General features: G+C 48.1%; 1 protein-coding gene across 3 annotated transcripts in view; it reads left to right on the top strand.

The window, feature by feature from the left end:
* KLC2 (kinesin light chain 2) overlaps positions 1–17,030 on the top strand; it is a 312,573-nt gene that overhangs the window by 184,013 nt on the left and 111,530 nt on the right. For all 3 annotated transcript variants that reach the window (XM_078660752.1, XM_078660751.1, XM_078660753.1), the window contains exons 7-10: positions 9,455–9,556; positions 9,996–10,169; positions 10,620–10,719; positions 13,466–13,515. In XM_078660752.1, the coding sequence (XP_078516878.1) occupies positions 9,455–9,556; positions 9,996–10,169; positions 10,620–10,719; positions 13,466–13,515 (426 nt within the window). The remainder of the gene's footprint in view (positions 1–9,454; positions 9,557–9,995; positions 10,170–10,619; positions 10,720–13,465; positions 13,516–17,030) is intronic.

Genomic DNA, 17,030 nt, shown 5'->3' with positions numbered 1-17,030 from the left:
ACACACTATACAGCGGCCCGACGGCACTACCGTCATAGGCAAGGGCGAGATACTGCAGGAATTCAAATCTTTTTACTCCCACCTCTACAATACCACCCAGCCCAAGATCCCAGAGCATTTCGACGACTTCCTTGACTGATAGCGCTAGTGTGGTTTAACGACACACACCGCAAATATATGGACATCCCAGTTACGGTCGAAGATATCCAAACAACAATTCAAAGTCTCCCGCTCAACAAAGCCCCTGGGCCAGACGGCCTCACCACTGCCTTTTACAAGGCCTACTCGGAGGAGCTGGCGCCGAGACTGCATGCAGTCTATGCTGAATCTCTGGAGACTGGCATTTTACCGGCGTCTATGAGAGAGGCACTTATTATGACACTTCTGAAACCGAACAAGGATGAGGCCTCATTAGACTCTTATGGACCCTTATCTTTAATAAACGTTGACATCAAAATTTATGCCAAAATTGCGGCTGACCGGCTGCAGCCCCTTCTCCCGATAGTGGCGTTGCCTGATCAGTCGGGCTTCATACCCGGCAGGTCCACTGCGCATAACCTGCGGACGCTCTTTTCGGTGCTGCATTATCTCCACCCTACGGTGCAGGCCGCCGCTGTATTCCTTGACGCCACAAAGGCGTTTGACACTCTGGAGTGGCCGTACCTTTTTCGCATCTTGAAGCGTATGGGCTTCAGCCCTATTTTTCTTGCCCAGATACAACTCTTATACTCCGGCCCACTGGCTAGGGTGAGAGTCAACGGTATGATCTCCGAGAAGTTTTCAGTTACCCGGGGTACGAGGCAAGGCTGTCCCCTCTACTGTTTGCTATCGCGATGGAGCCACTTGCAGCCCGTATTAGACAGCACCACACTGAGATGGGGATTGGTTTCAGTTCTCGCAGTTTGCTGACACTGTATGCACTTAACCCCTCGATCAATCTGGACCCTTTGCTGAGAGAATTCGTTAAATTTGGTGGATTGTCTGGCATAGCCATAAACTGGACGAAGTCGGTCGTATTCCCTCTGACTGACGGCACCCCTGAGGTGCGATCTGAATTTCCGTTGCGCTGGTCGGCGGATGAGGTCAAATACTTAGGGATTTGGGTCAGCCGAAATTTGCAAGACATCTGGTCTCTGAACTTTGGGCGCGCTGTCGACTGGCTAGAGAGCAAAGTTGCGATTTGGTCTAGTTTGCCGCTCTCCCTTGCAGGCCGGATTGCCCTAACCAAGATGGTGGTCCTCCCCAAGTTCCTCTACCTCTTTAACAATATACCGATCCCGCTCACCAGTCATTTCTTCACTTGCCTTCGTTCCCATTTGACCTCGTTGGTTTGGGCTGGTGGCCAGGCCAGGGTCTCTTGGTCGTTGCTAACTCTGCCACTGTGTCAAGGAGGGCTGGGAGCTCCTGATATGCGCCTCTATGCACTCTGCTCGCAGGCCCAGTTTCTTCACTTCTGGGTGTATCCGACGCCCTACCAGCCACACGTTGCGGTAGAGCAGGATTCATTGTCTCCCACTCCCCTGGCGGTTGCGCTCTTCCAGAAACACGTTCCCCCCTCATCGGATATCGACTCTGCCAACAGCCTGCGCTGGGCTTGGCAGGAGTTACAGAAACGTGCCAAGCTCCCTCTTCTATATGCGCCCGCTGTTCCATTGAAGGGTAACCCGATGCTGGCCTGCCTTGAGACTCGGGGTGGCGACATAGTGCTTGGTGGCACCCGTCTCCACACCTTTGCTGACCTATACCCAGAGGGGGTATTTCTGGACCCTCCTGCTCAGGAGGACGGGGGGGGGGGTGGCCCCGTTTCAGGAGAGGTTTTTGTATCACCAGCTGAAACTGGCTTGCCGCTCCCTTTGGGAGGATTTCCCTGAGGCGCCTCCCACACTTAAATTACAAAACATTCTAGCCCGCGCCTCACCCAAAAAACTGGTGACGCGCCTATATAACGAAATGCAGGCCCAGTCCCCGGTGGTGCAGCCTCGGTCTTTGGCTAACTGGAATGCCGAGCTGGACCCCCCTCTTACGGAGAAACAATGGTCGTTCTGTTGCGAGCAGTTGACGGCGCTTTCACCCAATTACAGATTACGCCTCATTCACTTCAAATTCCTTCACCGCTACTACCGCACCCCGGTTAGCCTTCACGAGGACGCCAGATGCTGGAGATGCGGTTGTGATGATGCTGGTTTCTTACATGTCGCATGGCTCTGCCCTAAGCTCATTGACTTCTGGCAAGAGATCTTTGTTTTTGTGAACCAGATCGTTGGCAGAACTGACGAGCTGACCCCACATCAGGGCCTACTGGGGTTAGTAAATGAAACTTTGCCTAATAGGAGGAAACTGCACGCTTTGCTCTTGCTGTATGCTAGAAGACAGATTGCACTCAGATGGGGTAGACGCAGGCTGCCCAAGATCTCGGACTGGCTCTCTGATGTTACTTATGGCCATACCCAGCTGAATGTCTACTGGGAGACTATGCCCGCTGCCTCCCGACCGCGAGACATCTGGGAGCACTTCATAAGGTGGGCGGAGTCCAGGGCGACCTCCCCAGCCCCAGGGGCCGGTTCTTCAGCACAAGATGATATGGTGGAACGGCCCCCTTAGATGCTGTTATTTTCGGCTGACGTGATAACTCCTGGAATGGGTCTATTCTTCCCCCCCTGACGCGGGATCCAGTACTGGGCGCTTTCCCGAACCTGGCCTCCGTTGCCTCTTTGACCGAAGGTGACCCCTGTGCGTTCGCACCCATGGTGCTTCCCTGTACAGTTTCAACATGTTTTGACTATATATAGACACTATGTGCTCTTTATACGCTCTTTGTGTTAGATGCTGCTTGACTCCATGTCTTTTAATGCTGATATATATGCACTGACTGATGGTAAGTTGCTTGTTTTTCGTTTAACTGTTTCTTTTTATCCTAAGGGGATTGTTAATTTCCCTTCTATTTTTGGGTATTCACCATATAGGTCAGTCCCAGAATGTACTAAATGCATTCAGTGTACCTTACATTATTTACTCTTTAGAGCCCTGTAACTCTTGGCAGGTTTCATACCACATCCTTGTTAAATCTGCGAGAATGGGCTGCTTAGCTCCTTAGTTGTCATCAGCAACTGCCTGCCTTCACGTAACCCTGCTGTTTACTTCACCATTTGTTATTTTGAGTGCCGTCTGAATAACTGATGTTGCTTTATTATTACCCTACACTATTCGCGGCCGGCCCTCTGTGGTTGTAGGCGGCTTGCTGTGTATAAATACCACCCTATTTGCCTGCTAAACTGATGGTACATGTTGAATTGCATCGCTGCCGGCCACTGTGTGGTTGTAGGCACTAAGCTGTGTTCATGGTCGTTGCCCACAATAAAAAACATAAAAAAAAAAAAAAAAGGGACAGGTCGTGCTCTCCTGCTTGGCAATACTTTGATGGGGTAAGGGTAAGGGAGGAACAGGCAGTGGTCCCTTGCTTCCTCAACTCCGTAAGCATGGCTCCTAATGGGGAAGCTGTTCCCTAGGAGCATCTTTCCCCTTCTGATCAGTTACTTCCCCATCTTAGGAGTTATGTTATGTTATGTTATAAAATATTTTATTACGCGCTCTGCTACTACAGAGTATCCTGGCGCGATATGTAACATTAAACAGAGCCAATCCAGGAGGAGGAAAGAGAACTAGATACTGAGATTAAAAAGATGGGTTTTTAGCCCTTTCTTGAATTCCGCCAGTGTGGCTGATGATCGCAAAGAAAATGGCAGGGCATTCCAGGACCGCGCTGCTTGGACAGAAATAGACTGACCCCCCAGTCTCACATATCTGACTTTGGGCGTAGACATCAGAAGGAGATTGGCTGATCGAAGAGCACGGCGAGGAGTATAAAAAGTGAACCTCTTGTGCAGATATTGTGGTCCTTGTTGGTACAAGGCTCGAAAGGCCAGGACAAGTGATTTAAACACAATGCGATGGGCCACTGGGAGCCAATGAAGCTTTCGAAGATGGGCATGTGCACTAGTTCTTCTCGGGAGATGGAACAGAAGTCGCACAGCCGCATTCTGTATGATCTGCATTCGATTTATAAGATATTTGGGGAGACCGCTAAAGAGAGCATTGGCATAATCCAGCCTTGACAGGATCAAAGCACGCAGAACCGTCTCTTTTGCTTCCCTATGGAGGAGCGGAAGGAACCTTTTGAGTGACTTGAGGGTCGCAAAACAGGTCGCAGTAAGTTTTTTTAAGTGAGCCTCAAACTTAAGATCCTGTCCGAACCATACCCCCAAGTTTTTGACCTGGCCTCCGAGAGAGCTGGGACATGCAAAATCGGTCGGCCAAATAAGGTCCTTAAAATTGGCCGGAAAATTGTCATAAAATAACAGCTCTGACTTGCCCTCGTTGCATTTGAGCTGGGCTGAGACGAGCCACCGGAAGACATTGGACAAACAGGAACAGACGACACGAGCGTCTAAGCAGTTCTTAGGCCAAGTAAACAGCAACTGCGTGTCGTCGGCATACACCATTATTTTAGCTCCCCACTGCTCAGCCAGATAAATCAACGGGGTCATATAGACGTTGAACAGCAAAGGGCTTAGCGTCGAGCCCTGCGGCACCCCTGTAGTGAGCTTCTTGGGTGACGAGGAATATGGAGGCATCCATACTTGCTGCGTCCGCACTGACAGAAACGAGGACAGCCAGGCCAAAACCGCACCCGACAGCCCCACCTCTGCCAGCCTTGTCAGCAGCTGAGCATGGGGTACCGTATCAAAGGCGGCAGATAAGTCCAGCAAAACCAGGACCGCTCTGCCGCCTCCGTCCAGACACTCCCTAATGGCCTCTGAAACTTCCACCAAAGCCGTCTCAGTGCTAAAAGCCGCCCTGAAACCCGATTGAGCCGGGTGCAGGGCCTGAGAGGACTCAATGAAATTATTCAGTTGCCTAAAAACAACCTTTTCACAAACTTTCGCTAGTGCAGGGAGCAGCGATATCGGACGATAACTGGAAGTAGCTAGGGGATCCAGGCCAGGCTTCTTTAGCAGAGGAAGAAGTTTCGCCTGTTTCCAACAAAGGGGAACAGAAGCAGAAGCCAAAGAAAAATTAACAACCTGAGTGACCTCCTGGTACACCAGGCTCGCCGCTCCCCCCAGAACCCTAGCAGGGCACGGGTCAGAAGGTGAACCCGACTTTAATGTCTCCAAAATAGCCAGCACATCAGCTTGCAAAGCTGGCTCAAAGGTGGAAAATTGACTAACGGGTTGCTTCACACCAGAACTGATGGTAGGCAGTGAAGGCTGAAGGAGACCTTAGGAATTTTGGAGCTCCTCTTGGATTTTAGCGATTTTATTGTCAAAGAAACATGACAGTTCCTCGCACCAGAGATCGGATGCCGGGAGAACTGGAGAGGCAGCACATGGAGTTGGTAACTGAGCAAAGGTTTTTGATAATAATTTTGGTCTTATACAGCTAATACATTCCATTTCAACTCCTATGTGGAGAAGGGCATGCATTTCACTCTCCCTCCTATTTGCAATTTGTAATTGATTGCAAAACCCCTAGTAAGAGTCATACAGACTTTCTGACTGCTAACCGAACTTTGATACATTGGAAAAAGGTGTTTTGAAGTCACAAGCCATTTGTTTATGCGAACCACAGGCTTTATAACTGCTAAATACATATGTACATGCGGTCCCTAAAGCTCGAATATTATACGCCTGTTTCCAATGTTCTCTTCCTCCTAAAAGTTCTGCATGAATGGCAATTAGAATTTGGAGTATTAGGGGCACATAGGCTGTGTTAAATTAAATTCAAATATACATTTTGGAGTTCCTCAATAAGGGGATCCTGTACTAGTGATCTATTGGACCTGTAATAAACAATTTGATACTTTTATGATAGTGATTAAAAAGTGACAGGAGGTGTTGAAGGCTTCAGGCAAGTGGTGTGCTTCTTTCTTGAAAAACAAATACTCCTATCAATGGAAATTCCCAAATTCAGGACTCCAATACCCAGCAAAGAGTCACTCTCTGCTTCAGCCAGCAGCATCAGCATGAAAACATTCCCGGCAAAACTGAGAAAATGAGCAAATTTTTCTGCTTTTAGGAATCACCATAAAACACATTGTAGGCGAGTGCCCCTTTTTGACATTAACCCCCCCCCCCACACACATACACACACGCACACACTTTGTGCCTGGTATCTGATGCAATTTTGACAGAAGTGCACTGGGTTCCTGCAATCCAGGTCCCCAGTGCCAGTACCCCTGGTACCTAGGGCTCAGAGGCTAAAGAGGGTCTCTAAGGGCTGCAGCATGAAGTGTGCCACCCTAAGAAACCCCTCAGCACTAACATGCAGTCTATCATTACAGGCTGCGTGACATAGTGCAGAGAAAAGTGAAGACATGACATGGAACACCTTCTGTGTGCCATGCGAGCAGACACTGCATGCAGTATTGGTAAGTCACCCCTATAGCAGACCTTACAGCCCTTAGGCAGGGTGCACCATACTGCATGTGTGGCTTTATATGCATGAGCAGATAGGCCCCTGTGATGGCTAAGTCGATTCTTAGATACTACAAGTGGACTGGGAAGCCATTTTGAATACATGTGCTATACACTGGTGTTTACAAGTTCACCAGCCACATGATGGCTTCACTGAAACTAGAGATGTCTGGTACCAAACATTTATTTTTATTTTTAAGTTTTATAAAGCGCATAGCTGCCCCAGTGACGGGGCGTCCCAGCGCTACCTAAGCAAGTGCTGAGATCACTCGAAAGAAGGAGCGAGCCTAAGCTGGAAAGAGACAGGTCTTTAACGCCTTTCGAAAGGCCAGATGGTTCTGAAGACCTCTAATAGGGATTGGAAGAGAATTCCAGAGGCGCGCTGCCTGAACTTTAAAGGAGCAACCCCCTGCTATGGCTCTGTGAAAACGGGGAGTACAGACCAAGCCCGAATTGGCCGATCGCAAAGGGTGATTCGGTACATATTGGACCAGCAGATCCGCTAAAATCGGCGGTCCTTGACGAGTCAAAATTTTATGGGCCACACATATAGACTTAAAATGAATTCTTTTCGCTATCGGCAGCCAGTGCAGTTTGGGCAGAAGGTGCACGACCAAACATGATTTAGACAGAGCTAACAGGGCGCGAGCTGCTGCATTCTGGATTCTTTGAAGGCAAGCAATACAGGATTTGTTGGCACCTAGATAGAGGGAGTTACCATAGTCCAGCCTTGACAAAATTGTGGCCTGAAGGATGGTTTGGCGGACTTTTGGTGAGAAATAGCCAAGTAACATCTCATATTATTAAGCCCACACTGATTCTAGTGATAGATGTATTAATCCCTGCACCCAGAGGGCCTCTTAGAGGTGCCCCCTGAAAACCTACCGACTACCTGCATGCCTGCTGACCGGTGCAGACCAGCCTGCCACCTTAGACAGGTTTCTGACCCCCTGCAGGTGAGAGTCCACTCTCTAAGGGCAGAAACAGTTCCTGCTTCCTTGCCAGTGGTGTTGTCAACTGCTCCGAACTGGAAGGTTAAGTAATCAGCATATCCAGGCAGGAGGCTTCAAAGGCATCTGCTGCCATTGATATGAGACCCAAGGCTTCCCCAGACAGGGGAAATGCTAGCCCTTGTCACTTGCCCATTTGGCATCAGAACAGGTGAGAAAATTAGTGGGTCTGGAGGCTTGTTCCCCTCTCAGACTCGTACCACCCCTAAGGCCCTCCCAGATTAGCACAACCCCTAAGGTGGGCTACCTGAAGCTTAAATAACTTTTATATTTCCACCCTCTTAGTTTTGGCTGAATTAGTCTCTCTGGGTCAGGGTTAAGCTTACTTCCCACAGTAAATTTACCTCCTCAAGATTGAGATAATATAAAGTGACTAATCATGTTCCACAGGGTGTTTGTCTGTGGTCTCTTGTTTAACATGCATGTACTGTCCTGGAGCAGCTGGTAAAAATGAAGGTAATGTTTCATAACCATGCTGGTAACCACCAGGTAGAATTCTATCTTATAGCTTACCAGACAAGGTTGCCGGAGAGTAGTTAATACATTTGACAACATTTGACATAATCAAACAATAGATTGTTGAGGTTGCATGCTTTCATCAGAAAAGTACAGGTGAATATTAGTCATTTGGCTCATGCCAAATCACAACAGAGAAAAAAGTCAAAATCCTGGGATTCATTTGAGACCACGTATGTTTATGAAGGCTAAGGTACTTACAACACTTGCATCACCAACATTTCACTTACTGCTGTCATTTATTTGTTTTGAAAAGCATGGGACAGGCATTCCATTTGATAAGAGAAGGCTACAAACTGCCCCAGAAGGCCCATTTGCCCCCAAGGAAAGAGGGTAGCCCTGATACATTTCTAGATGGATGGGAAGATGTCTTTGAAGAGAGTATGTTAATTTCTATGCACTGGGGATGGTTAGTTCCATTACTGAGCTACTATGGTCCATATTGATTTCTAGCCTAGGGATTGTCAATTACATCTGACCTGATTTGTTTGAGGTTCTCTGCTTGGGGAGGAGTATGTGCATTCTGAGAGTAACAAAATAGAGTGCATAACAAAATGTAATCTACCAATACAACATTTTTAAAACTGATGGTAGTTCATAACTCGTCTAATGGAGCATTTACTAATTTTCCATTTTCCAAGAAGAGAACAAATGACATCAACTCCTAATAGAGTTTACTGTTAGCCAGTTGAGACCAGAGTCAAATGGCATACTTTAAACACGGCCTACAAATCAATCTTAGGGAATGTGCCAGTCAGTTTAAAAAATATAAACAAATGCATCACCCTGCACTGCAAGACAATTGGGACCCAGTGAACACATCTACTGGTCCACTGAACACATCTACTGGTCCACCTATTGAAACCCATCCAATAAGCTAAAGCATTGGGTTGTTTGTTCCCAACCTTGGCATGCATGATGTGGAATAAGTCTTTCCAAGTTGGAAAGACTCTGACTGTCTAAAACGTAAATGGAACCCACTGTCATTTATGTCATTGAAAAAGGCAATTTCTTCTAGATGAAACTGAGTGATAGTTATTACCCTGTCTTACAACTCTTTAAGTACCTTTGTAGATTTTAGTGCTTAACTTTTCATCTAGTGAGCTTACCCATCTCCTATTGATTGTACCCATGATGTCTTCCGCCACAATTCATCATCTTGTTGGTCAAACCCCACACTCCACCATCCCCACTCTCACCATTACTCATACCTTTTGTACCAATTAACTCCATGTAGCTTGCCTGGTACAGTCCACTTGTTTGTTTAATATCATGTGTTCAAGGTCCATTGTTTCCTGTTTCTTTCTTCCCTTAAGCTTGCTTCCTCTTGCCCACCTCTGTTCCCCAAGCTCCACTGCCTTTTGAGATGTATTTGGCTCAGCAAATGACTGTTCAGACTGCTCAGTTCTGCTGCTAGGTTAACTCACTGACTAGATTGACTTGTGTTCTGTGCAGGTTGCAGCCACCTTAAATAACTTGGCTGTTCTTTACGGCAAGAGGGGGAAGTACAAGGAAGCGGAGCCACTGTGCAAGAGGGCGCTGGAAATCCGGGAGAAGGTAAGAATGTTACATGGCCTGGTGATGAGAGAACAACAAACCAGTTGGGGTGAAAACTGCACTACCTCAAGGACATCTTTGATTTCTGCCTTCATTTCGATGTTCCTCTTTCTAGATGAACTTAAATGGCTATGGATGTGGAGGGGCTGGGGAAACAGGAGTTGTGTTTTAAATCACCAGTTAGTAGGTATCTTATGTAGTTCTTCTTTGATCCCCACAAGTATTCAAAGTGTTGCAACCCCTTCTTCCCTCTTGCTTGTGTCCGGCACCAATTTGGTGTTCAGAATCGAGTCACAGCTGCCACACCTGATAAAAGGGATGGTGGGTTGGGAACCAAAAGACTTTGCTCATAGAGTAGTGGCCTTGATCAGAACCTTACTTTTTTTTGGTGTGTCTGCCTTTCTTTCATTATTTAACCACTACCTTTTGCACAATCCAGGTCCTGGGGAAGTTCCATCCAGATGTAGCCAAGCAGCTGAATAACCTGGCACTGCTTTGCCAAAACCAGGGAAAATATGATGAGGTGGAATATTATTACCGTCGGGCACTGGAGATTTACCAGTCTAAGTTGGGACCGGAAGACCCCAATGTGGCTAAGACCAAGAACAATCTGGTGAGTGAGGGCCAAGTATTTGAGGTCTGTTGACAGGGATAGGGAATTGGGGAGCAATGAAGTGTGGACTGAGGAGGCTGTGTTCTGAGGAGAGTGGAGGTGAGGGTCTCAAGAACAGACTGTAGGATTCTGGGAGGCTGGTCAAAAAAGATAGAGGAAGAGGAGGAAAAGCAGAGATCAGAAGCTAAAGAAGGTAAGCAAGGATCCCAGGGAGGATCGGTACGGCCCAGGGGATAGAGCGAAAAAGAAGTATGGGCCCAGATGAGTTGGGAAATCTGGCTTGTGGTAGTCCAGGAGCTTGGAAGGCAGAGTCTATGGTGGATCTTGGAAGGGGTGTTTCCGTAGAAATAATGCAATAGTGTTAAATACATGGAGGGAGAAGTCAGTTCTTTCACAGGGTAGTATTTCTTTAAAAGATTGTAAGTGAATCCTCATCTTTCCCTCTCCCAGGCCTCTTGCTATTTGAAGCAGGGCAAGTACAAGGATGCAGAGGCACTGTATAAGGAGATCCTCACTCAAGCGCACGAGAAGCAGTTTGGATCTGTTGATGGTGAGTATTGGTGCTTCATTGAGAATTTGGAGATGGACATGGCTGACACAAATAACAGGGGCTGAATAAACAGTAAATAGGCATTGCCATTACCTTTCAACAACCATAGTTTCCTTTAAGGTCACTGTCTTTCCTCTCTACCTTTGAATAAGTGCATCCCCACCATTTTTAATCAGTCCCCTTCTCTTGATTGTAGCCGAGCCATCATTATCAGCCTTGCTTTGAGATCCATCACTTTCAGATCTGTCCTCCACAGAACTCAGTGCTTTTGCTTCATTGTATTTGCACTGGCTCCCTCTTAGTGGTAGTTGACCATCTCCACCCGAAGCCCAGTGGATTGGGCTTGCTATCCCAAACGCTTCCAGTAGCTGTCAACCATCTTCACCTCTAAATCCCAATGCACCTCTTCATCTTTGCTCTCTTGCATTCAGCTAGCAAGCAGCTCTATTCATCTTTAATATGTGATGCATGAGCCTTTTCTCAATGCAGCCCAATCTCATCTTTCCTATAAGCACATCTTGGCATTTGGAAATTGAGAGATAGCCTATTGTTTTGAACAGCGCGCAAGAATTTACTCTAAGGTTATGTTATTTTAGAATAGTGAATTGTTTCCTTGTGCTATGCAGAAATACCTATTAGAATCCAGTCACCCCAAAACATAGTATTCCTCTTAACCTCACCCCAGTAGCTTCCACACGGTAGAAAGCTTCTCAAGCGACTGAAATCAGTGCATTAGTACTGCCTTAACGCCCCCTCCTTCCCAGATTCATTTGTATCTGCAGGTCCACTTTTTCAATTCCTGTGCCTCGCCTTCCAGAAACATTGTTTTAGTCTTCTTCCACTGTGCAGCCGGTCATCATTTCTCTGCTTCCCAGGCCTTCTCCTTAGCCCCAAAAAGTGTCTCTACCTTTGTAACCCTACCATTGCAGCATAACCATAGAAACACTAGGATCAGCATTGCCTTACTCCTGCCACAAGGCAGTAGATCCACCCATCTTGAAATTTTGTGCTACTATATAATCTTATTCCTCAAACATTCACTGATTTAAGGCCACTTCTGGCCATCCCTGCTCACAATCTATGTGCACCTATATCATGTTGCACCTGTTCCCTCACTCGCACGCTACAGGGTATCATCTCCGGCCTTGAAATTTTGCATCGTGCCTGCCTCACACCGCCTCTTTAGCCCCATCTCTTTCAAGCAGATGTCATTCATCTCCTCTCCCAGAACTTACCCCTCATCTCGCATCCTTGGTCTGTATTGTAGGGCATGCAGTTCCACTCCGCACACCCTCAAAATGTGTACGCTGGATGCAGACAGGACAAGTGCACTCTTTCTGCACTTCTAATGCGCTGTTTACTGTGCTGCGCTAACTTGCAACCGTTCTGTGAGCAGCACATTAGCAAAAGATGGACTGGCTGTTGAAACCACCTGCTCTACTGTCACTGTAGGCGACATGGCCGTACCTTTAAAGTGGAGCAGGAATGTCTCTGAAGGCCAAGTGCAATGTGTGACTGTACCCACCTGCAGAGCAGTACTTGTGGAATCCGTGGGGCACCGTGCACTCCTCCCAGTGGACACTTCTGGGGCACTCTGACTGGCACTGCCTCTGGTGGTGCAGTCTGTTCACTTGCTGACAGCATCTTTTCCTTTGCACTCGTTTCTCCAATATTGCTTATGTGCAACGGCAAATACTCCCTCATGTGCATAGGGCCACAATACCGTGCAAATGAGGGAATGCCCACTTGTAGTCATGCCAGCACACATTTAGTGCCAGACTGTTCTATATTACAGAAGGGTATGCATAAGCTTTTGCTGCCCCTACTGTAATACCAAAATGCCACAGCAGCACACAAATAATTCACTCATACCTGTTGTGTTCCTGGGGCAATTTGTACAGTATACTCCTAGTTGTCAGCCAAGTTTTTTATTTTTTTTAATGCATCTGTTTATCTTTATATTGGCCTCGTATAAATGCTTTCTACTCCTCAAATCACTTCCAAATAGTTGGGAAGGGGCACAACTGTCTTTTGAAATGTGCACCAGATTGGCCTTTTCTGTTTTGTATTATTTCAGTACGTGGCCATGCTGAGACCCCAGTTTTACCCTCAAAAGGTAGCAAATCAGCTTCACTTCAACCCATTTTCTCTTCTTCAACCTAGACAGTCCCAAACGCCTGCAACCCAGTGTATCCGCTTTGCAGCTGTCCCACCACGTTAGTTAGCAGGCAAATGTTTTTATTCTTGAAGCTTTTTGCCCATCCCAGGCAGCTGGTGACCTAACTTTTGCTACCCAAATACTTTTCCCAGCCTTTTCTCCGTTCACCCTTCTGCCCGCTGCTTCAATGAAAAAAAAATGAGTTTCTACCTGCATTAACCTCCCCTTTCCAATGAATGTCCACATTCCCATTATCTAAATTACAGTACCGATTCTGGTTTTGTTTCATTGTCATTGTCTAATAAAATATTGACTTCGTAGGCCTTGGTACTGCATTCTAATGTTTGATATTGAAATGCTTCTGTTACAGTAGCGCCATAGGAACTTCAGGAAATGCCTTTACTGTGTTGTGTGTTGTCCTTAGTGTAAATTTAAGAAACTTGCATGCATGTCACTGCTGTTCCTCAGTCGGATCCCTGATTTTAGAGTGCTATTAAATGAGGCAGACCTACCATAGTGGCTATGGAAAGATTGAGGGTGAGTGAGGACCAATACTAATGATCTCCATTCTTTACTCCGTCGCTGCAGGGGACAATAAACCCATCTGGATGCATGCTGAAGAACGGGAGGAAAGCAAGGTGAGCTGAGTATGGGTTAAAAGGTCTAGTCCTAAATAGATCCTGCCTACATTTGTCCTTTTTTTTGTTTTCCGTGTGCTTCCCGCTTTGGTGCTTATAACTCTGCAAACATTTATTCTCTAGCCTGTGACCCATCGAAAATGAATCTCCCTTTTCCTGGAAGCATTGGCAGGTTCTCTTTCCAGATAGTGGCAGTATGATTAAAGCTTGTGCAGCTGTGTGCATGTTGTGTGCGTGCTTCCCAGTTTCAGTAGCTTTGAATATTCCCTTGCTAATAGATAGGGTGGCCTGGTGCTCCCTTTTGTAACTTATAGCAATGGTTTCATAGGAATCACTAGACAATTCTTATTGATAATCACTACTAGTTAAATAATGTGTTCGAGGCATATGAGCTGCAGATTGTACACTTAGCAATAGATCGCCACCTGGTGTTGGGCTCGGATGATTTTAGGTTGTTGTCTTCTTGGAAGAAGTCTTTGTAGTCACGAGATAGGCGACTCCTCCCTTGGACAATACTGCGCATGGTCATCGACTCCATCCTCAGATTGTTTTTTTCCGCCACTGGGTTCGGATGAAAGTTTTCCGCTCCGGCTAGAAAAGACTCTTTTCGGCATTTTCGAAGCGTGAAACTTTGGACAAACAACTTTCAACATCGAAGAAACTTTTCGACATCACCAGCTACATCCCGGTGCGTCGACGCGGGCCGTTGGGCCTATCGGTGCCGTACGGTCTACGCCTCATGGACAGAACTCCATTCAAGAGATGCCCGGTATGTCGAGCAAAATTCCCTCATAGCAACCACCACGAGGTTTGCAACCTCTGTCTATTGCCAGAACACGACGAGTCGACCTGCACAGCCTGTGCCTCCTTCCGATCGAAAAAGACCATTCGGGATCGGAGGGCCCGTCGACACGAGATGAGGAGATCAGCGCCAGCACCGGAGGCCATCTTTGAGGAGGAGATCATCGAAGAAGACGTCTCCGAGGACGACAACCCACTCGAAGATATCTCCGAGGACGAGGCTCCACTCGTCGCCGAGGAAGACTCGCCAGATCATATCGGGAGCAGAGGACTCGGACGATTCGATTCCATCTCGACCACCAGTAAGTACCTCTGCCCCTGCACAACAAACATTGCCCAAACCAAAGGCATCGGTCAGCACTCCGCCCATGGGGCCCAGTCGAGACCGAAATTTATCCTCCGACGCCCCGCCTTCCGGCTCGGCTCCGAGGAAAAACACTACGCCTTCCGGTGCCTCGGCACCGAAAAAACACCATGTGCCAATTCCACCTCCTCCATTGGCACCGAAAAATCCTTCAACACCGAAGGACTCTTCGGCACCGAAGCTAACACGCCCTTCGGCGCCCAAAGACTCTTCGGCACCCAAACCTAAACAGGCATCGGTGCCGAAACCAAGAACCGTAACGGACCCGAAAGCTTCGACTCCGAAACCATCCGGTTCCAAAAATAAAGAGGGGAAGATAGATTCCGGCGCTGCAGGCCCAATAAAACCTGTCTCCATGCCAACATCTTCAATAAAGGTACCAAAGACTCCAAGGCCTGATACAGACAAGCCTAAACCACCTTCGGCACCGAAGAAATTGCCACAGGACTCAATCACTCCTCCTAAGGCAAAAGACACTAAACAATCACTATCGGCACCGAAGAAATCGACGCCGAGGAAGATTATAGAAGAGGAAGATCTCTTTAGACCAGATCCAAAACAGAAAAAAGTCTATATTAATCCAAAAACTGGACATGTGGAAGCAATTCCTCATAAGAAAAGACCAGCAGACACACCACTTCCAACTGTGGTTCCTGCCAAAAAGGATTGTGCAACTTCTCCAATGCACCCTCCCTCTCCTTCACCTTCTTCCTCTCCTATCACTCCATATATTGAGCCTATAACTTCTCCAGCTCAATCTCCTGCAACATCACACCACACTGACAAAGAGTATGACTTAGGTGGAGGGGATGATGTACCAGAGCCACATACATATCCTTTAGTTTTGCAGCGTGAATCTTTCTGGATTCACTTTGCTGTGCATTATTCCGCGGTCTTGTGGTTGGGTCCGGATTCGTAGTCTTTTCTTTGTTTTTTTTGTTTTTTTGTAGCCCCGGTGGGCGTCGGCGTCACACCTCCTGGGTGTATTTCCGGTGACGTCGGCATGCTTCCTGCGGAAGCTCCCACTCTTGGGCGCCATCTTCAGATTCTTTTTTTCCGCGGTCGGGTCTGGATCGTTCCCGTTTGGGCTCCAGACATTTTTGGAGAAAGAAGAGAAGAAAAGACAGAAATCACCAAGGAAGGTCATCAGAAGACTCCAGGGACCTTCATCGACGAGGAGTCAGCAAAGGAAGAGGCGAATTCATCGTGTTCCTCGACGACCGGCGACGAACACGCGACCAGGGAGGCCCTGAGCGCGCGATGATGGACAACACGCTGTTCAAGTTCTGCCGTAACTGCCACCACAAGTACGCGCAGAAGGACCAGCACCCGGTATGCAACTTTTGTCTACCGGTGAATCACGAAAGCGAGGACTGCAACGCCTGCTCCGCCTTCACCCCGAAGACCCTTCGTGTGAGAGAGAGACAGAGGGTAGCGCACGCCACCCTGCAGGGGAAGGCCCCGACTCCGTCCCTCCACGACCTGGGGATGTCTTCCGAGGAAGAGGACAACGCTGCCGCCGAAGACGACAGCTACACGGTCGTAGAGACCGATTACACGAAGACTTCTGATAAGGTAGGAGACTCTTTCCGGCCCCCAAGAACCCGAGAGACTCTGAGTCTCGAAAAAACGAGGGCAAGGCCTCGAAAGCGCCGACGCCAAAGCACCAGGCATCCGCGAGTACTCACAGGCCCAGCGGATCCTCTGAGAAGGAGTCCCCGGCGCCGAGAGCTGTTGAACAGCAGAAGTCGTCGAAAATCGTCCCCGAAAAGGATCGATTGACGGCGAGGGACAAGGACCCTAAACTACCGACACCGACAAGAGACCCAAAATCCGGTTCCACGTCTCAAACTTCGGCACCGAAAAGCACGACGCCGAGCCAGCCGCCGAAAAGAGCGGCTGAACCATCCGACGCGGAACACGCGGCCGAGATGGAGAAAAAGAGAAGGCGCCTTGAAGCCGAAATGGAAAACATCGTGCAGCGGAAGAAAGAATTCGACGCAAAGATGAAAGCTTTCACGATCCCTCACAAGACCAAGCCACCGGTGGTGGAGGTGGTCGAGGAGGAAGACGAGGTCACCGAAGAACAAGAACAAGACCCGGAGGTCGAGGTGGTCGACGACCAGGAAGAGTACGAGAATCCCTACGATAGCTACAACTTTGGGGAGGAAGAGGACAGCAGGACGGACGCAGAGTCGGCCCCCTCTGACCTACAGGAGGTGGATTACATGGATGTCGAGACCGACAGCCCGGAGGAGGCGGTCGACACGTACCCCTCGAGGCCCTCGCCGCCGGACGACATCGGGGCCTACAATTCGGTGATAAGGTCTGCCGCAGCGGCATTCAAGCT

The sequence above is a fragment of the Lissotriton helveticus genome, chromosome 9 (assembly GCF_964261635.1).
Source record: "Lissotriton helveticus chromosome 9, aLisHel1.1, whole genome shotgun sequence".
Taxonomy (NCBI): domain Eukaryota; kingdom Metazoa; phylum Chordata; class Amphibia; order Caudata; family Salamandridae; genus Lissotriton; species Lissotriton helveticus.
Note: the sequence above shows the minus strand (reverse complement) of the source record. Positions and strands in the feature narration are given on the sequence as shown.